This window comes from Eurosta solidaginis, chromosome 4 (assembly GCF_040869045.1).
Source record: "Eurosta solidaginis isolate ZX-2024a chromosome 4, ASM4086904v1, whole genome shotgun sequence".
Lineage (NCBI taxonomy): Eukaryota > Metazoa > Arthropoda > Insecta > Diptera > Tephritidae > Eurosta > Eurosta solidaginis.
The window spans coordinates 257,030,980-257,057,397 of NC_090322.1; the positions used below are offsets into that span (position 1 = coordinate 257,030,980).

General features: G+C 35.2%; 1 protein-coding gene across 1 annotated transcript in view; it reads right to left on the reverse strand.

The window, feature by feature from the left end:
* DIP-alpha (Dpr-interacting protein alpha) overlaps positions 1-26,418 on the reverse strand; it is a 66,396-nt gene that overhangs the window by 26,434 nt on the left and 13,544 nt on the right. Inside the window, exons 2-4 of the mRNA XM_067780972.1 lie at positions 25,769-25,869; positions 18,062-18,153; positions 16,384-16,512 (exon numbers count right to left, since the gene is read on the reverse strand). Coding sequence (XP_067637073.1) covers positions 16,384-16,512; positions 18,062-18,153; positions 25,769-25,869 — 322 coding nt within the window. The remainder of the gene's footprint in view (positions 1-16,383; positions 16,513-18,061; positions 18,154-25,768; positions 25,870-26,418) is intronic.

The following is a 26,418-nucleotide window of genomic DNA, read 5'->3' on the forward strand; positions in this document are numbered from 1 at the left end:
CTATAAAAAAACCGATGGCAAGTCGATAACAAGTGGACCTATAATAAACAGTTAAGGCCTAATTTACGTATGAAGAGATTATCTTAAATTTTTTTACTTTACTCCTAATCGCTAATTATAAAACAAGATTTCCCATATAAATTTTTCCCTTCGATAATCGGTAATTATGAATAGATTTTAGAGTTGCCGATTTTTTTTCCTAAACAGATGCAAACACTACAGTGTAATCTCTAATTGGAAGTACGAAATAAAAAAGAAAGAAAATTTTACAGATATTTTTTTTAAGTTTTTGGAGTTAGAAAGAAAATAGAAGCATACGTCAAATTAGGTCTGCAAATTCAATGAGAGTTGATATGTTTAGTTCGTTGAACAACCCATTTCTTTTACGTGTGACATTTTTCGGACTAGTTTGTTATTAGACAAGTAGTTTTAGTTATAAACTGGTATGCTTACTAACTAGTTTGGTGTTTCGCTGCAGAGTATAAATGGTGTTATATATGTGAAACTTTGTACTTGTGTGTGAATGTAAGTGTTGTTGGAGTGTTGCAACATTAATCAGGATAGTGAATTACATACAGTACACAGATAAATAGTACGGTGATGAGCAAACTCAATAGCAGAACGATTAAGGAAACTTTTATTAAAAACCAAGTAAGGAAGGCTAAGTTCGGGTGTAACCGAACATTATATACTCAGCTGAGAGCTTTGGAGACAAAATAAGGGAAAATCATCATGTAGAAAAATGAACCTAGGGTAACCCTGGATTGTGTTTGTATGACATGCGTATCAAATGGCAGGTATTAAAGAGTATTTTAAGAGGAGTGGGCCATAGTTCTATAGGGGTAACTCAAGAATTTGTTTGTACGATATGGGTATCAAATGAAAGGTGAAAATGAGTATTTTAAAAGGGAGTGGGCCTTAGTTCTATAGGTGGACGCCTTTTCGAGATACCGCCATAAAGGTGGACCAGGGGCGACTCTATAATGTGTTTGTACGATATGGGTATCAAATTAAAGGTATTAATGAGGGTTTTACAAGGGAGTGCCCCTTAGTTGGATATGTGAAGGCGTTTTCGAAATATCGACCAAAATGTGGACCAGGGTGACCCAGAACATCATCTGTCGGGTACCGCTAATTTATTTATATATGCCATACCACGAACAGTATTCCTGCCAAGATTCCAAGGGCTTTAGAATTCGCCCTGCAAAACGTTTTCATTTTCTTCTATTTAATATGGTAGGTGTCACACCCATTTTACAAAGTTTTTTCAAAGTTATATTTTGCGTCAAAAAACGAATCTAATCACCATCTTTCATCCTTTTTTTCGTATTTGGTATAGAACTATGGCATTTTTTGTCATTTTTCGAAATTTTCGATATCGAAAAAGTGGGCGTGGTCATAGTAGGATTCCGCCCATTTTTAATACCAACATAAGGTGAGTTCAAGTAAGCACGTGGACTAAGTTTAGTAGAGATATATCGATTTTTGCTCAAGTTATCGTGTTAGCGGCCGAGCGGAAAGACACACAGTCGACTGTGTAAAAAACTGGGCGTGGCTGCAAGCGATTTCGCCCATTTTCACAGAAAACAGATATCGTCATAGAAGCTATTCCCTTGCCAAATTCCACAAGGATTTTTTATTCTACACAAATTAAATGAAAAAGGGCGGAACCACGCCCATTTAGAAATTTTCTTTTATTTTTGTATTTTGTTGCACCACATCATTACTGGAGTTGAATGTTGACATAATTTAATTATATACTGTAAAAATATTCAAATATTTGTTAAAATTTGACTTAAAAACATTTTTTTTTAAAGTGGGTGTGTTCGTTATCCGATTTTGCTAATTTTTATTTAGCACACATATAGTAATAATAGTAATGCTCCTGCCAAATTTCATCTTGATATCTGCAGCGACTGCCAAATTACGGTTTGCAAAACTTTTAAATTACCTTCTTTTAAAAGTGGGCGGTGCCACGCCTATTGTCCAAAATTTGACTAATTTTCTATTCCGCGTCATAAGGAAAATCCACCTACCAAGTTTCATTACTTTATCCGTCTTTGGTAATGAATTATCGCACTTTTTCGGTTTTCGAAATTTTCGATATCGAAAAAGTGGGCGTGGTTATAGTCCAATTTCGTTCATTTTAAATAGCGATCTGAGGTGAGTGCTCAGGAACTTACATACCAAATTTCATTAAGATACCTCAAAAGTTACTCAGGTTATCGTGTTTACGGACGGACGAACGGACGGACATGGCTAAATGCATTTCTTTTTTCGCCCAGATCAGTTTGATATATAGAAGTGTATATCAATCTCGATTAGTTTATGTCGTTACAGATTACCGTTATGTGAACAAAATTAATATACTCTGTGAGCTCTGCTCAACTGAGTATAATAATGTAGGAATTTAACCCATTACGGCATATGATTCAGGCTTCCCTTATAGCGGCATTCGGATTCTCAACAAGCCTGCTTTAAGGACAGGTATACAGAAACTGCACCTAATTCGCTAGTCAAGCAGATGGAAGAGTAACTTTAGAGCTAAAGATTTGTGCTGAGTTCCTTTCTTAATATTAAAAGGGACCTTCAAAAATGTCCTACAAAGGGCCATTGGAAGGCTCCTACAAGCACTGAGTCGGGTATACTCTGGCAGTATTCGTGAGCACTTGACTGAGTGGCAGAATTTTCGCGACGGAGTTAGCGAAAGTGAAAAGTCGGAGAGAGGTGAGAAGGGGCGCAAAACATTTCAAGTTTCTTTTACTTTTTCTGTGCCGATAAGGAGACTTCTTTAAGGTTTTCCGAAGTTTTATCGAGGTTTATGGTGTTTTGCCGCATACAGATCGTTATCTTGTCAGCGCCAAGTCTCTGAACACACTGATGAATGTTTCACAGCAATTCGTGGGTGTCTTGATCAGGTGGCCTGAGACATTTGACAATCCTAGCAAATGGTCTGATTCTGCTAAAGCGAAGTTATATATAAATAAATAAATACAAAGCGCGATATGCTTTCGAAGAGGTTCAGGTCGAGCTTCTCTGCCAATTTTCGTCGTGATCCTTTTAATTGTTCCTTAAAATTGGCAGGATAGGACCTACATACATGTTTAACGTCGACTCCGAACGGCATCTGAAAGGCAGATAAACTTTGCACTAAGAAGCTTTTCATGGCAGACATACACTCGGAGTGCTTGCTAAATCACGGACGGGGAACCGCGCTTAGAAAATAAGGTTTTTTTTGTTTATTGAAGAAACTTGCTTCTAAATCTTTGGTGTTGCGATACTCTACCACAGGATCTTCAGTGTGGTGGGCGGAACAGGCTATTACCACACCACGGTGACCACAAAGGTACAAGTTTCATGAATTTTTAGCTACCCCTGAGGTGGTGAGCATCGCAGGTGTTGTATGATCGGGCAAAGTACCTTGGTATCATATTTGACAGCACGCTTCCATGCAAGCTTTGTGTCGAGGACAGGGCTTGAAAGTGATCGTTTGCCTGGTATTGCTCTCGCGGGTAATTGGCAAGCCCTAGGGGCGCTCCGCAAAGATCGTATATTGGGTGTATGAAATGATATAGTAGATATGACGATTCTCTTCTATAGAGTTCGGGTTTAGTGGATACCACTTGGTAGCTGATTAGTCGAAGGTCAAAATGAAGCAATGGAGCAGCGGTTCACGATATTTGGAATAAACGTAGCCCTCTGTTAAACATCTACACTGTCACTAAACAACAAGCTGAATCTGTAGCCGTTATTTAAAAAGGGCAAAAAGACAGTAATCGGTGCGGCAATAAGGCTCCGAAACACGGCAATTTGAGAACGAAACGGGAGCTAAAAGCTTCTGAATAACGTGCGCGGGAGCTTTCTGAAAGGCTCGACCTTATCCCTGGTATATTGAACGGCCTCCTCTCTTCTTGCCAGTTTCAGCACTTATATTCTCTCATGGCAGGAATGCGGTGGAAAGTAAATATGGGATGGGAGTTTTGCTTGACGGAAGGTTTTTCAGAGATATGTTCTGCAAGGAGCTTAGTGTCAGTCGAATTCTAGGCTGCCCGGTCACTGCAACGTGTATCAGTTGGAGGGTGCCGCTCTTAGGGGTGCGATAGATGGGATGATACTGGCCGCTTTAAATGTTAAAGAATATTTACTCTGATAATCAGACAACTATCAAAGTGCTCTCTGCCACCATGAGGCCGAGGATTTTTAGGGATTGGGAGGTCACTGGCAACTATAGAGCTAATCGCTTGGCTCAAGCATTCACAGGTGAACTGAACGTAGCTGCCAGTAGGGACAGGTAGTCTTTGAGGTGGATAAGATTTTTTTGGCCATGCGCTCTGCGAAACTATTACTAAAGTTCATCTATCCAAGGTAATTGGAGCTTTTATCTGCATCATATGCTCTGAAGGCAATCCAGACTTCATGCTATATGTGCCGGTACATTTCCACAGCTTTGACTATGATGTTCAGGAGGAGTAGACATTATAACCCCTACTTACAAAATCCGGATAATCCGAAGTAATTGCTGCCATCCAAGAAAGAAACGGATTATAAATTCGATATTTTGAAGCCTATCTGGGAACTGGCATTAACAGCAAAAACAGTGCCTGATGAGAAATTAAACGTTAGTTATCTATTGCCAAAAACTGCTTCTTTGAAGTAAGAAGGTCGTTGATAAGTTAAGTATTCTCACGAGGAACGAAAATCATTCACATTTGGTATCTAATAAAAGCTGACACTTATAAAAGCCAATGTCAGATCAGCAATGTGTCCGCTTGCCCAAGATAATTCGTTCTGCCATTTTATTGCGCAAAACTGTATTTAACCTGGACACTCAAACGAGCGCGTGCGTATGGCAAAGTCTGGTCTGGTGAGGTGTTGGGTATATTTCATTGCCATATTTAGCGCGTTGCGTCATAGTGCGTCAGGATACAATGTGAATATTTAGACAAATGAAAACTGTACGGTAATGCAGCTTCATTGTAATATTTTGCATGTTTGTGTATGTGTGTGTGTTTAGTGACCCCTACATGAACGTAAACATAGTCGCACAAACTTTCATATAGTAAGAGCACATTTTTGTACATTGATGAAATATCAAATAGTAGCCAACGTAATGAATGCGAAACGTATGTTTGTTTGTATTTTTACTTCTTGCTACGTGATTTTTCATGATTTGCGTGACATTCGCTTAGAGTGAACGTTTATAAATGCATACTAAGTACACATACACATCGTATTATTGTTGCTGTTGTTTGCATCTATAGACACCCAGCAAAGCCAATGTCTCTCTTAGCAAACCGGACGTCTAAACCAAAGCTTAACGCTGCCGCACACATACATGCATACAAATGTTTGCATTTGTTTTTGATGCGAAGCTTACTTTCAATGCTGGATGAGGCATGTGGAAGTTGTGATTTTTGAAACAAATTTAATGCGGCACGTTGCATGCAACATTGTGGTTTTTGAAAGAAATTTCTCTTAATTATTTCCTTTTCAAAATGCCTGAAAGGAAATGATTTCTCAACCTGTGCTCATATTAATTGAATAGGTTTATATTTATAAAAGGAAAAAAAATTGCACAACATGTTGCAACATATCCTTCAAGTGGTAGGTGGCATTGAAAGTAGGCATCTGGTACTTTGTTGCATGTAAATTAAATTTGGGAACCTTTTCGCATTTGTGTGTAGCTTAGGATGCTCCTAAATATAATCAACTTTTTTGAAATTTCAAGCGTTCTGAAGGTTGGCAATCAAGATTTCAATTAATTAAAATGACAGCATGAAATTAAATTTGGTGCATAAGGCTGGGTTTCGCTAAAATTTTTGAAATTTTTTCCAAAAAGAGAACGACCAACCAGGCTCGTTGTTTCAAAGGGTGTTTTTTATTTATTTATTTATTTATTTTTTATTTAAGTCAATGGTTTACAAACCTTTCAGACTAAGAATTAATATTTAAAAATTTATGAATAGTACAAGCATAGTATTTGTTTGAATTCATTACGGTTAGCAAATATATCCAAATTTATTTCTCTAGATAGGAAGTTAAATTCAGTTAATAGTCTGATAATAGGTTCATTCTTAGCATATTTTGTTTTGCAAAGGGCAACTGCAAACAACTCATTATGACGCAGACATCGTGTTGGAACATTAAGTTTTATGCAATGTAATAAATAAGGACAGGCATAGCTCCATTTAAGACATCATGAAGAACTACTAAACGAGAAATCAATCTTCTACTGGCAAGAGTATGCAAACTGGGTATTTTACGTACCCCTGGGTGACTAGGGTCTCGAGATATAGGCCAAAACGTGGATCCGGGCACCCCTAGAATGTGTCTATACAATATGAATATTAAATGAAAGCTGTTGATGAGTGCTTTAGTATAGGGTAGTTTTCAAACTTATTGGTGACTAAGGTCTCGAGATATAGGCCAAAGCGTGGATCAGGGTAACACTAGGATGAGTTTTTGCATTATGGGTACCAAATTAAAGCTGTTGATGAATGCCTTAGTAGAGGGTAGTTTCCATGCCTATTGGTGACTAGGGTCTCGAGATATAGGCCAAAACGTGGATCAGGGTAACACTAGGATGTGTTCTTACATTATGGGAATCAAATTGAAGCTGCTGATGTGTGCTTTAGTGCAGAGTACTTTTTATATCGCTGGGTGACTAGGGTCTTGAGATATAGGCCAAATAGTGGACCCGGATGCCCCTACAATGTGTGTGTAATATGGATATCAAATGAAAGCTGTTGCTGAGAGCTTTAAAATAATTTCCATTGTCATATTCGATTTAGTCGCATCAACTTGGCAAAACTGATAAATATGCATGCGAACCCGAAATAAAGACAAGAATTAATAATACCCACATACCTATTTACATACATCCTATTCGATTTGTCTGAAAATTCGTATATAAATTTGCCTATATTAGTATTTACGATGCTTTTTTCCAGGAAGTATACCAGAGACGGACTGGAACTGGGATTAGGACTAGGAATGGGGCTGAGACTGAGACTCGAGTGGGACTGTAACTGAGACTCGGAATGGGACTGGAACAAAATACATACCAACCTATAGGACTGGCAATAAGAGATGAAGAAGAATGAGAAAAAATTGAGAGAAAAGGAAAAAGAGAAGGAGACTGATAAAGAGGTAGAATGAGACGAAGATAGAGATAGATGAATCGAAAAAAACGGAGGGGGAGTGAATAAAAGGATTAAGAATAATATAAGAGGGAGGAGGCAGAGTTAGACGGAAAACGCTTATTAAGATATATGCAGATAGACCAAATTTAGGGCAGAACAACGTCTGCCGGGCCTGCTAATTAGATAAGCCATTAGAGAATAACAAGAACATGGAATGGTTCATGAAAGAAACGGAAGTGAAATGGTATTTTACAAACCTTTCCATATAGTTTCGTACCTCTTTTTGGGGCTTTTTTTGGATCCAGAAAGATCAGTTAAGAAATCATTTCAACATCATTCTGGGAAATATTTGGATGGCTTCAGAAACATTTATTTCCATATTCGGAGCCAGTAGGTATTAATAAAAGAATGCGCCAGCGCCAAAAAGTGTTGATGCCAGCGTCATGCTCTGATAGATGAGTTGATTGCATTTGTCCCCATGCAAACGCATTCAGTCTCCTCAGCAGTCAACGTACAATGCTGCAACAAAAATATAATGTGTGCGGGCTTTTAAGAACGACACTGTTGTTTCGTTCCAATGAAGCTTGATCCAGATAGGGATAGAAATTTAACATGCCAATGCAACAACAAATTGATCCATATGAATAACATTGCTGGCTCATTTGCATGTTAAATCTTTATCGGTATCTGGATCACACTTCATTGGAACGCGAGGTGTGCTATGAAAGCACCACTGTGCACGTTTGAACCTAACATTCCAGATGGCGCTAGTGTAAGTGCGCCAGAAAACTAGGTCTGGGCATACATATACGCTCGCTCCTTAGGACGTGCTTGTTTTTGAACAGGTCAAAATGACTGGTATTAAAAACTGCCTTAAACTGACCAGCTAGTCATTTGGGGTCAAAAGCGTTTACATTTTGTCACATGATTGACTCGAAGTCGGGAAAACAGTGTGTGTTCAAAACTTTAGCTAAAATTTTGTGTTCATTGCGTTTATTTTCCGTAGTTTCACATGACGTCAGTTGGCAAGCGAAAAAAAGTATCAACATGGAAAATGAAATTTTACGGTCAAATTTGCCATACCCTTAGGCAATCGCCGTTTTCACTTGTTAGTCAGTTTAATCGTTAACTTGTTGTCACAACGGCCGACAAATGCATTTGAGTCGTATGACAAGCTGGTTTCATTGATATGGACAAGTTGAACACGAAGAATAAGAGGCCGACGAACTAATTAAATAGGGATTCAAGGGCTTGGTAAGCGCAATTCATAGCCTCCACAAGCCAATTGCATTTATTATACACATATTTCGCAGGCGAGATGGTCAGTTTAGTGCCTTAATGGTGCTTGTTACCGGAACGTACTGGATCTATATCCATCAACATCGATAGCACTGTATGAGTTAATCGGGGATTGCCCGTATTGCTTTAAATGTATGAAAACATTTATTTAAAGTAATTTAAAATTTTATAATTTATTTAATAATTTGGGAAAAATTTAAACAACGTGACATCAGGACGGACAAGGCGACAGCTGTTTCGATTATATCTTGTAAATCTCTTCAAAGCCTTTTCTCCCGGGAGTGGGATTCGAACCCGCACTCCTACGATAGTTGAAATGGTTACAAACGCATTCAGCTTCGTCATGCCTTAGTTGTTGTAAAATTTTCCCCAATTGCCTTCTTTTGCATATATTATCTTCTACACATCACATAATTCGTATGTAGTTATGTGTTGAAGTTATGCATGTTTGTAAGGCGGTTTTCAGAGAAACTTGTTATTTGTTGTTGTTTTTGTTCTATTTATAGAACTACAACGAATTGACCAAATGTTGTCTGTTTGTATGAGTTAATCGGGGATTTTCCGTATTGCTTTAAATGTATGAAAACATTTATTTCAAGCAATTTTTAATTTTATAATTTATTTAATAATTTGGGAAAAATCTCTCCAAAACTTTCGGGGAGTGCCCTTATCGCTCCAACAAGAACAACAACAAATGAAATAAGTTGCACGTAAACTTGCATGACATTTTAAAAATGTTTTAATTTCGGAGAACTTCACATATACTCTTGCACATTTTACTTCGAAAACCAGCACGAAAATTGAGCTTAACTAATCACGTCTTCTAGTCATATTTGCTCCACAAAATGTTTATAGCTGCAGTGATTCGTGAAAGAAGAATAGATATGAATTTTGTTGTTGCATGCCACTTGATTAAGTGTACCGTTATTTGATGCAGTTGAGTGCACTGAATAAGGCACGTGCTAACGATAGTTTGACAAAAAGCTTAACCCAAATGATCAGCAAAAAAATAACGATAACAAAAATTGGGTATAAAAGTTAAAAAGAACAAGTAAAGGTGTCTAAGTTCGGGGTAACCGAACATTATATACTCAGCGTGAATTTTAATTGTACATTTCATTTCAGATAAATTACTTTTCTACATAAGTTATACATAAGTTATAGCTTATTATTCTAGCCTACGACCCTTTTAAACTTGTTTTATATCTAAGTTGCCGTGGTCTTTAACCGATCCCGTCCATTTTTACCAGAAATATTTCCAGCTATAAGGAAAATATGTGTACCCAATTTTGTTACGATATGTAAATTTTTCTTCGAGTTATGGCTCCCGAAACATAGAAAATTGCTTAGTCATAAAAGGAGCGGTGCCACGCCCATTTTTTAAAATTTGAAGTTTTTGCTATTTATTGTTCTAAATGCACTTGGGAAATGAAATACCATTGATATAAAGCTTTTTTTTTTGCAAATATATAGCTTAGTTTATTCGTCCACGACCCTTTTAAACAGCTTTTATATAAAAGTGGGCGTGGTCCTCAACCCATTTCGTTAATTTTTCTTCAAAGCAAGCCCTATAGTAAAGGCAACCTCTCTGCCGAATTTTGTTACGATAGGTTTAACGATTTTTGATAATTTAACGATTGATTGATTAATAGTATTTGTAAAATTGCTTTTATCACAAGTGGGCGGTGCCACGCCCATTAAAAAATTTTTTTTTTTCAAATTTTTATCAAGAGTCTCAATATCAGTTCACAAGTCAAGCTTCAACATTCTAGGTGTATTATTTATAAATAATCAGGTTTTTTATGTTTCCCAAAATATTAGATATATGAAAAGTGGGCGTGGCTATCATCCAATTTCGCTCATTTTCAATACCTATCTATTCTGGGTCCAGTTTAGATCGTGTACCAAAGGTGGTGAAGATATCTCAATATTTAATCAAGTTATCTTGTTAACGGACAGACGGACGGACATGGCTCAATCAAATTTTTTTCGATACTGATGATTTTGATATATGGAAGCCTATATTTATCTCGATTCCTTTATACTTGTACAACCAACCGTTATCCAATCAAAGTTAATATACTCTGTGTGCAAAGCACGCTGAGTATAAAAACTGGGACAGGTTTTCATAGAAAAAGAGGAGTTGACGAGGGACTTTGCAAAATGTTTGCAAATTTCCACCTTTTTTATGAGACGCTAACACTTGTGCAGTTTAAATACGGGATAACACGTAACAAGAAGTCTGCAAAAAAAAAAAACCAAAAAACCAACAAAGAAGCAAATAGAGACATAAACACTGAATAAACGAAAGAAAACGTATGTGATGGAAGGCAAATAGTGTGAAATTAGCAAGGGAGTAGATATGGCAAAGGTACTTATTTGACAACTCTTCCAGCTTATAGATGCTAGAGCTGCTTTGGGCTTAGACCACAAGCACTTTTCATTCATTCACTGAACAATAATAGAGATTGCGATGGTCAGTTGGTCAATGCCTAGTACCTACTTATTATGCAAGTTAAGCTGCAGGCAAACCTTTGTGTGAATACTTTTGACTGCTACTAAAAGGCCGATGCTCTTAATACAAAAAAGGTACACTTTTATGGCACACAACGAACTTGAGCTGTAGCTGAGTGATAAGTTTCCAGAGTGAAAGGAAAAAAGAGTATGGCACAAAGATGGTTGGTTAGTGTGGTAAAGTTGCTACATACCCCCACATACAATGAAGCCAATGAGCAACATTAGAAAGATTTACATTTGTTTGTATGTAGTAGAAGGATCAGAGGGAGCTATACGAGACTGCGGTAATTAATGAGCAGCTGCACTAACCAACCAAAAATGTGCTGCTCTTTCATTTTAGGTAAAGGTATGCGATGATCAAAATAGACTGATGAGCCATGATTGTCAGTTTGAACCAAAAATGGGTATTTTTTACTAATATTAAGTACTCGAATTCGATTGTCAGCTCGAGGAGGCCAAATAAGTAGTAGCGGAAATACAAAGTTAAGTGCTTATTTATATTCAGTTTTTCTGTAACAACAAGTCAGGTAGTCTTAGTTCGAGCTTATCTTCCAATTTGCATAGTGCTATTTTTATACTCAGTTGAGCAGAGCTCACAGAGTATAATAACTTTGATTGGATAACGGTTGGTTGTACATGTATAAAGCAATCGCGATAGATATAGACTTCCAAATATCAAAATCATCAGTATCGAAAAAAAATTCGATTGAGCCATGTTCATCCGTCCGTCCGTCTGTCCTTTAACACGATAACTTGAGAAAATTATCAGGTATCTTGATGAAATTTGGTATGTAGGTTCCTGGGCACTCATCTCAGATCGCTATTTAAAATGAGCGATATCGGACAATAACCACGCCCACTTTTTCGATATCGAAAATTACGAAAAATCGAAAAAGTGCGATAATTCATTACCAAATACGGATTAAGCGATGAAACTTGGTAGGTGAGTCGAACTTATGACGCAGAATAGAAAACTAGTAAAATTTTGGACAATGGGCGTGGCACCGCCTACTTTTAAAAGAAGGTAATTTAGAAGTTTTGCAAGCTGTAATTTGGCAGTTGTTGAAGATATCATGATGAAATTTGGCAGGAACGTTACTCTTATTATTATATATCTGCTTAATAAAAATTAGCAAAATCGGAGAACGACCACGCCCACTTTTTAAAAATTTTTTTTTTTTTAAATTCAAATTTTAAAAGAAAAGTTTATATCTTTACAGTATATAAGTAAATTATGTCAACATTCAACTCCAGTAATGATATCGTGCAACAAAATACCAAAATATAAGAAAATTTCAAAATGGGCGTGGCTCCGCCCATTCCTTGTGAAATTTGGTAGGGGCTTAGATTCTAGGACGATAACTGTTTTCTGTGAAAAAGGGCGAAATCGGTTGAAGCCACGCCCAGTTTTTATACACAGTCGGGCGTCTGTCCTTCCGCTCGGCCCTTAACACGATAACTTGAGCAAAAATCGATATATCTTTACTAAACTCAGTTCACGTACTTATCTGAACTCACTTTTTATTAGTGTAAAAAATGGCCGAAATCCGACTATGACAACGCCCACTTTTTCGATATCTAAAATTACGAAAAATTAAAAAAATGCTATAATTATATACCAAATACGAAAAAAGGGATGAAACATGGTAATTGTATTGGTCTGTTGACGCAAAATATAACTTTTGAAAAAAACTTTGTAAAGTAGGTGTGACACCTACCATAATAAGAAGAAGAAAATGAAAAAGTTTTGCAGGGCGAAATCAAAAGCCCTTGTAATCTTGGAAGGAATACTGTTCGTGGTATAACATATATAAATAAATTAGCGGTACCCGACAGATGATGTTCTGGATCACCCTGGTCCACATTTTGTTCGATATCTCGAAAACTCCTTCACATATACAACTAAGGGCCACTCCCTTTTAAAACCCTCATTAATACCTTTAATTTGATACCCATATCGTACAAACACATTCTACAGTCACTCCTGGTCCACGTTTATGGCGATATCTCGAAATGGCGTCCACATATAGAACTAAGGCCCACTCCTTTTTAAATACTCATTAACACCTTTCATTTGATACCCATATTGTACAAACGCATACTAGAATCACCCCTGGTCCACCTTTATGGCGATATCCCGAAAAGGCGTCCACCCAAGGCCCACTCCCTTTTAAAACACTTATTAACACCTTTCATTTAATACCCATATTGTACAAAAGCATTCTAGAGTCAACCCTGGTCCACTTTTATAACGATATTCCGAAAAGGCGTCCACCTATAGAACTAAGGCCCACGCCCTCTTAAAATACTCACTAACACATTTCATTTGATACTCATATCGTACAAATTCTACAATTCTAGAGTCACCCCTGGTCCATCTTTATGGCGATATCTCGAAAAGGCATCCATCTATAGAACTTAGGCCCACGCCCTTTTAAAATACTCATTTATACCTTTCATTTGATACCCATATCGTACAAAATAAATTCTAGAGTCACCCCTGGTCCACCTTTATGGCGATATCTCGAAAAGGCGTCCACCTATAGAACTAAGGCCCACTCCCTTTTAAAATACTATTTAACACCTTTCATTTGGTACCCATATAGTACAAACAAATTCTAGAGTCACCCCTAGTCCACCTTTATGGCGATATCTCGAAAAGGCGTCCACATATAGAACTTAGGCCCACGCCCTCTTAAAATACTCATTATCGCCTTTCATTTGATACCCATATCGTACAAAATAAATTCTAGAGTCACCCTTGGTCCACCTTAATGGCGATATCTCGAAAAGGCGTCCATCTATAGAACTTAGGCCCACGCCCTCTTAAAATACTCATTATCACCTTTCATTTGATACTGATATCGTACAAACATTCTAGAGTCACCCCTGCTCCACCTTAATGACGATATCTCGAAAAGGCGTCCACCGATAGACCTAAGGCCCACTCCCTCTTAAAATGCTCAGTAACACCTTTCATTTGATACCCATATCGTACAAACAAATTCTAGAGTCAGGCCTGGTCCACATTTATGGCGAAATCCCTAAATGGCGTCCATCCATAGAACTATGATCCACTTCCCCTTAAAATACTCTTTAATACCTTCCATTTGGTACACATGTCATACAAACACATTCCAGGGTTACCCTAGGTTCTTTTTACAACGTGGTGATTTTCCCTTACTTTGTCTCCACAGCTCTCAACTGAGTATGTAATGTTCGGTTACACCCGAACTTAGCCTTCCTGACTTGTTTAATGTTGACTACAAATTCGCTGGACCGGAACTATACGTTTTGCGCTGACTTCGAACGACATCTGTAATCAGATAAATTTTTGCAGAGAAGGTTTTAATGGTAGAATTACACTCGGAGTGTTATTTTCCCGGGCCTTGATTCGTGGATTTTCGATGTGTTAGGCGAGCCCGCTACCGGCACACAGCCTCCGTCATAAAAATCATGTTCTTACCAACCTTCGTTGCAGTTGGTAAATTTTTCTTCGACTTTCGTCATTAAAAGTTTTGTAGTGATATTAACTTAAAGAGAGTCAACGCCATTTATAATTTTTTTTTTTTTTTTTAATTTTCATTCTATGCACTGCCATATCACGACTTAATGGAAAAAACTTAATTTTCTAAAGTGAGACCTTTAAACTCATTTTTAACAAAAAAGGGTGAGTGGTCGTCAGCCAATTTTGGTCAGGTCTCTCTATAAAAGTAAGAACAATTCTCCTGCAAAATTCCAACATAAAAGCAGCGACTTTTAATATACAGCTCGCAAGACTTTCAGATTTTCTTTCTATTTAGTGTGGACGGTGCAACGCCTGGTTTCAAAAATTTTACCAAATCAATTTGACAATCTCTACCATTTTAACAGTAGGTGTTAGGGAATTATTCATTAATTATTGACATTTATAAATAAGTATTCAATTTCGAAAAAATGAGCGTAGTTATAAAATGATCCGTTCCGGCAGAGTTGTCCTGCCATATTTTTTAAAAGTGCGCCTTCCTTCCCTCTATAGCTCCCAATATAATTTTTACTTTTTCCTCCATTTCCCTTTATTCCTGTCCTTCCCTTATCCCCTCTATCTCCACTTCCTTCTCATTCTTTTTCTTCCTCTCACTCCCAAACCCGTTCCTACAGTAACTCCCATTCCCACTCTCATTCACATTCCCATTCCCACCCTCCCTCCCTCTTCCACTCCCTTACCTCTCCCATGTCAATTACCTCATATATAGAATCTTTATACCAAATATTGGATACCCCTTCAAATAATTACGGACGTATGTATGTGAAAGTTTACACTTTCATTTCACACCCACTCATTCCCACCTGCACTTCCACTCTTACTCCTACTTCCACTTTCATTTCTACTCCCTTCATATCTACCACATATTTTTTGTTTGATACTTTAAGTCTCTTTACCAAATATTGGAGACCTACTTCAGATAGTACGGAGATATAGCGACTTTAAATATTTCCTTCACTTTCACTTCTTAAAAATTGTATATAGCCAGAAAGGTTCCGGATGACCACCTTAGAGAGCCCTGAAAAAAAATGCCCATGGCTGCTAACTGATATTTTCACGGCAAGCAGTTTGAGTTAAAAAAAAAATAGTTTACTAAGATTAGCCGATTTTCGCTCAATTTATTTCATTAATTTCCAGTTTTTCAGTGCAAGTTTAAACTTAAGTTAAAGTTGACAAGAGTTTAAATCTGCCACTTCGGCCACTTAAGCTGAGATGAGCAGCAAAATTTTATGTTATCAAAAAGTGGGCAGGTTAAACTCTAATCAACTTTAACGGTAGTTTAAACTCGAACTGAAAAACCGGGGATAACAGTATTATAGATAGATTAACTAAAAAAAGCTTTGACACGCCCATTTTCTATTCAGGTGGAATATTAAAACAATGTAGCTACGTAGCTTAAATATATTGAAGATTGGACTCAAGCATACAATTATAATAAAAAGTGGAAGTGGTCGCACAGCGAGTTGGCTTGTCTTAATCCAGCTATTTGTCAAGCTGAATGCCAAAATTTTGTTCAAATTTAACAAATTTCAATTTCTAGTGATAAGGTAAAGCCACCCACTAAGCTTCATGATTTTATTCGTGTTTGGTAATGAGTTACCGTACTTTTTCCATTTTTCGAAATTTTCGATATCGAAATCTTTGTCGACCAACAACGTATACCATTTGCATAATATTGGTCCTTTTTTCTCATAGTTTTGGTGCTTTTTCCTAATAAATGTTTCTTCGAAAAAAGTGTTTCGGCAACCATGTGCTGACCATACCTACATCTGCATTATTTACATATGTGCTACTCTGTTTTACATGTTTTTTTTTTTCATTCTCACTTATATGCTGGTCATTCACTGTTAAGTATTTCTATCAAAAGCATTTAGTTGTTGCATGTGAGTCAGTACTTACAATGTATGTTGAGTGAGATGCGCTTCGATACCGATGGTGGTACGCCATTTGATGCAATGCAGAGATATGAACCCATCTCATTGCGTGAGATTTTTGTCAGCTTTAATACTTCGCCACGAAATGATGACACTGTGTGTAAATGATAGTAAAGAAGTAAAAAATAATTTTTGAATTGATAAAAAAATTTTCTGGTTTTCGAATCTGCGGTAATGTTAAAAAATAGATATGTTGTGGAAATCTGAATTGAAACCAATACATTGTGACGATATTTTTGATTTTTGGATTTGTTGTTAGTGGTTCGTGTCACAGATTTGTCAAATATTATATACCAACAGTTTACTTTATTCACCACAAATAATAGTAATGCAAACTCATACTTAGGTCCGGTTTTTCAATACAAGTTCAACTCAGTTTGTCAGTTAAACTACGCTTAAACTTATTCTGCAGTTTTTCAGTCTACTCTTCCTGAAGTTTGAGCTGAGAATAAACGGCCGATCTGGCAGGGCTAAACTCTAGTTAACATATCGGTGTTTGCGCTCGTTCGAAATGGGGTCGAATATATCCAAAAAACATTTGGGCCTGAGTACCATTAGAGCTCATGTTGATTACTAGCATACTTCTAAAATCTCAAGAGTTGTTTCGAAACAGTGGCTCAACTTTAGAATCATAGTGTATTCAGTAAAAGAGGGAATTTTTTATAAAGCGAAAATGCTATTACTTAAGTTGAAAAAATGATAGTTCCCTAATTGTGTTTATTTAACTGGACTCAAGTGTAAGATTTCAATACTACATTATTTTCACGAAATAAAATAAAATATAAAGAATTTATTTTTGATTAATTACGCTTCATTACTGCTATCAATCAGTTGTTTATTTCTAACAAAAAATAGCTACTGGCTTTGGTGGTACCACCTTGGAGATTTTTGGTCAAGTTCATCTCAACTCGATATCCAATGTAGGATATCAACTGGATAAACGTGTTGAATATTAATTTGAGAACTGTACATTTCTCAAAATGTCTCAAAGGTTGATTAATAATTTGAAAATGCTAATGCAATTGGAGATAAACTCGTGAATTGCAAGTTTTACAAAATTCCTTAAAGGTTGTATAGTGATTGGAGAATGATGTTGGATATCACCTCCGGAACTTCTGCAGTGAAATATTTTTTAAATGTTTGTGGGGTAAACAAAATCCAGCTGTTGTCGTATCTGCAAATTATATCGATAATAAAAAAAACAGTGTTGCGTACAAAAAAGCCTAACTCAAAAGAGGCCTTAAACTGTGACTGAAAAACTACTCAGTAATTTAACTGGAGTTTAAATTTGACTAGAGTTTAAGCAAACTTAAAAAAACTGAAAAACCGCGCCTTAGGAGTATTAAAGCTTTATTCACTCACAATGATTTAAAACGTAAGTGATTTTCATGTGTTGCGTGAACGCCTTTTATGTAGCCCGAAACTATGCTATAATTGCCTCACTTTCTTCGACAAGCATCTGGATTATTCTCGTAAAATATTCGCGAATACTTCCTTGATCGTGTCTTGTCGTGCTCTTTTAAATAGTTTGATTTCATTATCGAAATAGTTTTAGATCCTATGAGCGAAACACTAATTGGTTTAAACTCCGATTTCTACTTAAAGTGGTTTACACAAAACATTTTATTCTTTTTTTGACTCACCCATTGTTTTTGTCCCCATATTGTCTTTGAGTATTATTTCGTTGCCGTCTTCGCGTCGCCAAGTCACTATAGGTTCGGGATAGCCTCGAGCGCTGGGTAGTAAAAAGTATAAATACATTTTGTAGTACTCAAAATAAGATTCGAATTGCATCTAGTTTAATTTTATATAATATTGTCTTATGAAAATTTCTAAAACGCAATCGACTTCTAAAGTTTTTTTTAAAGAATCCCTTCTCTTCATACAAAAAAATACGTTTATGCCATTGCCAGACATGTAAAAATTCGTTAAGGCACGAAAACAAGAAAAGCGCAACAAATTCTAACAAATTTAAATGTACATGTTACCAAAAAAGATGTATGCCAGTAAGATAAAAGTGTCAGCACTCCTCAAAATAAGGCGCAAGTGCTTTTGTTTAGCTAGACGCCTTAATGTATGCAACACTTTTGATGATGATATTACTTGCAGGCAAATGTCTAGCGAGGCGGCCACCGTGGTGTGATGGTAGCGTGCTCCGCCTATCATACCGTATGCCCTGGGTTCAACTCCCGGGCAAAGCAACATCAAAATTTTAGAAATAAGATTTTTCAATTAGAAGAAAATTTTTCTAAGCGGGGTCGCCCCTCGGCAGTGTCTGGCAAGCGCTCCGATTGTATTTCTGCCATGAAAAGCTCTCAGTGAAAACTCATCTGCCTTGCAGATGCCGTTCGGAGTCGGCATAAAACATGTAGGTCCCGTCCGGCCAATTTGTAAGGAAAAATCAAGAGGAGCACGACGCAAATTGGAAGAGAAGCTCGGCCTTAGATCTCTTCGGAGGTTATCGCGCCTTACATTTATTTATTTATTTAAATGTCTAGCGAACAAAAGCCAACAGCTGTACAAATGAAAACAATAGCGAACGCTTGAACTGCAGCCAATTTGTTAAGAGAGGTCCATTTAAACTCTACGGTGTCGGTATAACTGGCTTAGACTTTTACTTCACAATGTTTGCATATTTTTGGGCGGATAAACATAAGTGTGAAACAAGCTGTTTACTCCCCGAGCAAATTCATGATAAATAAGTAACTGGACAAAAATAAAAAAATAATATATTAAAAAGAGCAAAGTGTTGAAAAGTTTTTTGCATAAAGCTTTTGCAGGCACCAGAAGTAGCAACAACACAGAGGGCAAAGCAATGCAATACATTAATTAATTCATTTGTCGGTCGGATATTACTCAGTATTCAACTAAAGTTCAAGGTCTGCATAGAATATGATAAAATCAGGGATTGCAAATAACTATTATTGGTCAAAAATTAAGACAATAATATCATACTGAAGGGCTTATGCCACTTCCACCAACGCGTTCCTTATAACATACACTTCGACGAATGAGTTCTTTTCAATTTTTTTAGTCTTACTATAAAAATCTCAATTAACATCAAACGATGTGCGAGTTTTTTATTTTGCTCAAATAATAAAAGTGTTCAAATAAATTTGTTGTAAAACCAAAAGAAATTGTTTTTAATATAAAAATTTATATATTGTTAAGAAATAAAACATAGTTTTTGAGGAATAAAAAAGTAATTCTTTAGGATATAAAAAAGTATTTTGAAGGTTTTTTTGTATTCCGAAAAACAAATTAATTTAAAAAATTTGTTTCGCATGTCGAAGCAAACCTATTGCTTTAAATTGGTTTTTCTTATGTTTAAATATATTTATTATAATTTTTTTTTAACAAAAATAAAAAAGATACTGAAAACAAATAGCTTCTTTTTTTTAAAGTAATTTTTTATTAACTGTTTTTGTTTTTGTCGGCCTATTGATAAAGGACTCCTGGTTTGAATTCAAGCTCAAGGCCTTGATATTTTTTTATTCTTATTGTTATTTTGTGTTTGTAAATTTTTGATTGACAAAAGTAAGAACGTTATTCTGGTGGAAAAAATTGTATTTAAAATTAATTCCGAGTTTCGAAAAACAATCCGAAAGAGTTGTTTTGTTTTTGCACTCGTATAATGTTTTGAAATACTCTCGTATTTTGAAAGAAACCGATTGTGAGTTTTTTATAAAATTCTTATCTTATAAATATATTTTTTACAGCTCCGATTTTTCGAATTCGAAAAATTAGACAGATTGATTTTTTTTTATTTATTGTGTTGATGCTTACTTTTTCTAAAATTGTTTTGATGAAAAATAGAAAAGTATTTATTAGAAAGCGGCATTTGTAAATTTTATATATTGAAACTTTTTGTTAATTTTTAAATTTTTTCGTATTTCAAAGAAAAAACCTGTGAATATTTTGTGTGCTTGAATAAGCTTGTAGACGATTACTTTTATAACAAAAATAACAAACCAGATAACTTAAAATTCCAAAAATTTTTTTTGTTTGTTTTCATTGCATTTTGTATTTGTTTTTGTTTTTTTTTTTTTTTTTTTTTTTGTTTGAAAGAAAGAAAAGAAAAATAAAAAATTGAAATTAAAGAAAAGTAAAAAATTGTTACTGAAAAAAATTACAATTTACATTTTTTATAAAACTTTTTTATGTGTGTTTTTATGTTCAATTCTATTTGTGTTTGCCTTTTTTTTCAAGACAACGATTAAAAGAAACTTATTTAACAAAAATTTTTAAAAATACCTACAATTTAAAACTTTTCTATTTTGTCTGCATTTCATTCAAGTTTACAAAAAAAAATAGTTTATTTAACAAACAAACAAATTTTTTTTATTGATATTAGATGAGCATGTCTCGCAAATTAAATACAAGCATTTATTTAATAAATTCCAGATTATGAAAATAAAAATGATATATTATATGTTTTGCGTGCATGTTTTTTTAAATTTTTGAACAGAAATAAAAGAAACAAAAAATTTATTTTCGTATTTACAAAAAAATCCATTAAATGATTTTGGGCGTTGATATGAATTTGTTGACAAATAAAGAAAAAGTTTTTACAAAAATATATTATTTTTGCTTTTTAAAATTGTTTTATTAATTCTTGGGCTTTTTTCTTGTTTTAAAACGCAGATTGAGTCTGCTTTTGTGTTTGTTAAAATTTTTTAATTCAAAAAAATATTTTATTATAAAAAAAGTATAAAAAATGTTGAACAAAATCGTATTTCAAAAAAAAAAAAACAAAAAAAAAAAACAATCAAATCAGAGCCGAGATAGCCGAAGATTAATGATGAAAGTTAGGGCTTAGCAGTCGTCGAACTATATTAGTTGTCTACAAATTCTTCTAAGAATTTTAATAAAAAAAAAACCTTTTATTGGAAAAAATATAGACAAAATGTTTAAATAAAAGCAAACCTATTTTCGTATTTCAAAAAAAAAAAAAAATTAAATCATAAGCGGGATAGCCGAAGATTAATGATGAACGTTAGGGCGTACCAGTCGTCGAATTATATCAGTTGTCAAAAATTCTTCTACGAATAGTGTTTTTTCCAAGCGAAATATTAAAGAATTTTTTAAGGGAGTAATAAACTTGAAAAATAATCATAAAAAAGCGATTTTTATAAAAAAAAAATAAAAAATGCATAACTTTTCTATGCCTGTATAAAGTGCAGGCAAAACCTAAAATATTTTTAGAGTGAATATTTGGCTCCTTTTTACAGTGGTTTCATATATTTGAAACCAAATAGTTTGTTGCAAGTTAAATATTCTACTTAATTCACTTGACTCTTCACTAAACCTCCTACATGAATATCTTAAGCTCGCTACTCTCGGTACTCGCATCATTCCAAGCACCAAATTATACTTGCAACGCATTTATGCACTAAAGTCCAGTCGATAAATCAGATACAAAGTAAGTACTATATAATAACATTTAAACTGACCAAATGCTTTTCGTATATCTGCCATCCCAACAACACTTTGTAATGTACAGTCACATATACATGGATACATCCACAAACTTCCCTCTCTCTCTTTCTACATCTTCTCTATGACAGTACGTTCCTGTTTAATACCGCCATATCCATTCTGTTCATTATTGTGGAAAATGTGGTAGAAATTTTGCTACTTTGTGGTATATTTAGTATCTGTATGATTTGTGTACAACACGGGTAGGGGTAGTGGGAAGAAGGTAGCACAAATTAGGGACAAGTTAGGGCAGCACGCAGTAAATGAAACCAACGAAAATTTTGTAGTAAAGTTTTGCCCACTAAATCAAGAAGAATGAAGTGTCGCTTAATTTGTTGACATTATTACTTAATGGTGGTGGACGGACGGAAACACACAAACACATGCCCCTTAGCGTTGGTATTGCAAGATTTTGTTGAGTTATTTGTTGTGGTTTTATTACTGTTAAAGAGGGTAATTTTTTTGTTGACCAAAAAATTTGTACAAATGACTTTGAGCCAGTTTGATGGGCGTGGAATGGTAAATTTATGGCGCATATTTATGGTGGAACGGTACATTAGTCATATATGTACATACATACGTTTCTATGTTTTTGCATGTGCATATGTGTGTATGTGTGTATTTTGATGGGGTAATATTTTATTAAACTTTTATGCGATTATAATGATTGAGGTAAGCACAACTAAGAAGAATCGTGAATGTAAATTTTGAAGCCCGTGTAGCACCGCATAATATATTTGTGTGGAACTATTTAAAACCGTGCTAGACAGCCGTTACATAAGAGTAAAGTGTAGACAATTTAATTTTGTGTTAACAGCGTCTGTAACTCTTTAAAATTTCACGAATGTAAGCTCATCGTAGCAAGTGAACGTATAAGCGTTAAACGTATTACCGTAAACACGTGTCGGCGTGAAAGAGCATTAGCGTGAAAGCGTTTCAGCGTAAGATCATATTAGCGTAAAAGCGCATTAGCTTAAAATCGTAAAAGTACATTAACGTATAAGCGAATTAGCTTATAAGATAAGTAGTGTAAAAGTGTTATTGCAGGTTAGCGTAAAAACGTGTACTGGTATGAAAGTGTATTGGCGCACAAGCGTTTTGATACATTTTCGTAAAGGCTTAATAACGTAAAATATCAGTTTAATCCGAAGTCGTAATCATAGTCGCCCTTTTATTCGTAAACATAGTTATACTGTATAACTTGAACGCATAAATGTAAGCGTATAGGCGCAACATATCAGCCCCACTTCCCCTCAATCGGATGTAAAAACCATTCGGATTTTTTTTTTCAGCAGATATCTCGTCAACTGCTTTCTTTTCTCTGTAGGCTTACCCTTTGCCCTTAAATTTTCTTCTACTTTCACTCTGTTACAGTTCTGTCTCCCTTTTGTCTTTCTATTATATATCCTATTCCGCATCCTATTTCTCTTCTTTTACCTGAATGTTTACCTTTCCAATTCCTTTCCAACTCCTGCAACCCTTCTTCTGGCATTTCTTTCCCCTCCTCTATTCTCTCCTTCATCGCCTTACTACCCGTCTTTCCACTAGCGTTCTTTCTACATCTCGCCCTACAGTTTTCTCCCTATCGTTAGCTTTTCTTTAACCTTAACTTTCTAGGCTGATTTTCTTCCTATCCTTTTTCTTTCTTTTATTTTTCTGCTCTCATACTGCTCTCATTATAGATATGGAGATCCCTATTTCCCTCTATCCCCCTTTCTACTACCGGTCTATATCTTTGCGTCCCTCGATCTCGTCTCTTTTTTTAACAACATTATATTAGCTTCACTTGTGTTTGTAACTCTCTAGGCTAGACACATCTGGCGGCAATTATTGACAGTGGTTAAATAACTCGCTACAAAACGAGTTTTGCTTAATAGTGGAGACACGAATCTGGTGTTGTTTAGTTCTTTTAAACTATATTTATTTTCTACCTTTTTGACTTTCCCTCATTCTTTCTTCGTTTCCCTTCCCTATATTTTTCTGATCTCCTTCCCATTCCTCTCGCAGATCCTTTCCCTTTTTCCATTTCTTTTTCCACCTGCTTTCCACCCCCTTCTACACCCTGATAGCATATTGAAAATTGGAAATGGCGGGTCACTGTCAACTTTTTAAAAATTGCATAGCAGTTCAGTTATATGTCGTATCAAGCCCAAGGACTAGCCTCCCTTTAACTCGTCTCCTCCTGCCTCTTCCTTGTACATCCCTTTATAATTTATTATGCTCTACATCCTTTTAACTTATCTTTCTTATGAAGGCTTCTTCTTGAAATAACTGGAGATAATTAGAAAATTTGGCATATTTCCAGAAAGTGGGAGTTTCCGCACCCACTTTTTGAAACATTTCATATATCTTCATCTTTGAGATACATTAACCCAGCTTTATACAAAAACTGGCCTGCAGCGTATTGCAATTTCATTCTCCTACTTATCCATCCTCTTCTCCTCCCACTCTAAAGAGGATCACTGGATTAAATATTGGATATCTATTTAATAAAGTGGCGGAGATATATCAAGTTTCGTTACTTTTCAGAAAAGAGGAGTGGCACCGCCCCCTTTTGAAGAAATGTTAATAACAACCTAATATGTAATCTAAAATTGCTCAAGTTATATTCAATGGCAATTGAGTAAAACATAGAAGGCGCTAGAATTGTGATTAATCGCCTCATTCACAATTAATCAAAAAAATCCGAAATTGCATTTTGAATGATAAAAAGAAAAGATTATTCGAGGAAACTTCCTTTTAGATAAATCAAAAAAAAAAAAAATTAATTGATTCAGCTAATACTTTGGAATGTGGTTAAGCGCCTCATTCACAATTAATCAAAAAAGTCCCAAATTGCTTTTCGAATAATCAAAAAAAAGCAATTAATTGAATAAGCGAATACTTTGAAATATGGTTAAGCGCCTCATTCACATTTAATAAAAAAAATCAAAAACTGCATTTTGATTAATCAAAGAAACGGATTATTCGAGGAAACTTTTTTTTAGAATAATAAAAATACTTTGAAATGTAATTAATCGCCTCATTCACAATTAATCAAACCAAAAATCCGAAATTGCATTTTGAATTATAAAAAGAAAAGGATTATTCGAGGAAACTTCCTAATTGATTCAGCTAATACTTTGAAATGTGGTTAAGTGCCTCATTCACAATTAATCATAAAAGTCCCAAATTGCTTTTCGAATAATCAAAAAAAAAGCAATTAATTGAATAAGCGAATACTTTAAAATATGGTTAAGCGCCTCATTCAGATTTAATTAAAAAAATCCAAAACTGCATTTTGATTAATCAAAGAAACGGATTATTCGGGGAAACTTTTTTTAGAATAATAAAAATACTTTGAAATGTGATTAATCGCCTCATTCACAATTAATCAAAAAAGTCCCAAATTGCATTTTGAATAATCAAAGAAAGGAATTATTCGAGGAAACTTCCTTTTAGTATAATCAAAATTAATTTATGAATTATTTGATTCAGCTCATAATTGGAAATGTGATTAACGCCTCATTCAAAATTAGTCAAAAAATCCAAAATTCCATTTCGAATAATCAAAGAAACGGATTATTCGAGGAAACTTCCTTTTCGAATAATCGAAAAAAAAAGAAATTAATTGATTCAGCGAATACTTTGAGATGTGGTTAATCGAAAATGAAATTAAGCAATGAACCGACCAGCTAGAATTTTAATCAATTGTTTTATTTCTTGTCTGTGGGAGTGGCAACGCCCGTTTTAGTTAGTAACTGTAATGAAGGCGCTCTAATGCTTAAGTTCGCTAAAATTACAGGCTGTAACCAACTATTGCTTTGCTATGTTAAATTAAGTTTAACTAACTTTGGCTTAAGAATAGCTCTTAATATATAATTTAAACTTACCGGCATGTTAGTTTAACTGAACTGCCTTCAGGCACAATTACATCTGAAGAGGTATCTTCAGCAACAAAATCTGGTGGTATTACTACATCCAGAAATCCAATCTGTTAGAGAAGAAAGAAAACTATGGGGATGAAATTTTTAAGTAAGTGATTTTAATATTTAAGATACATTAACAAAAGAACACGATATGTGACGCTCCGCGCGAAAAAGCGCCTAACTCGAGTGCTGTTAATTTTACACGGTGTGCAGGTAGGTCATGCGCGTTAACTTTAACATGATCATCCATATCGGGCATAGTTATTGTCGACTTTGACTGCTCATAACTCAAAAAGTAACAAAAATATAGATCTCCAAGTTTACCAACTGCGAGAACAAACTAGCATTTGTAATAATATTTTGTTCTCGCTTGAGAAGGCTTTTCTAGCAGACCGTCTTATATATATATATCTGCCTTTGTAAACTTGTCTGAATTCTGAATTCTCGCAATATTTTCCGCGAAAAAATCAAATCAAGGTAGTACACTTGAGCGCCGATTTATTTTATGCTCACATGTTCATCTGCTTTCCCTTTTCATATGTAAGTGTATCCATATATTATATTCGGTTTAATGCTATAATCTCAATTAGCTTGATTGTGGTAAGTGAATTTTG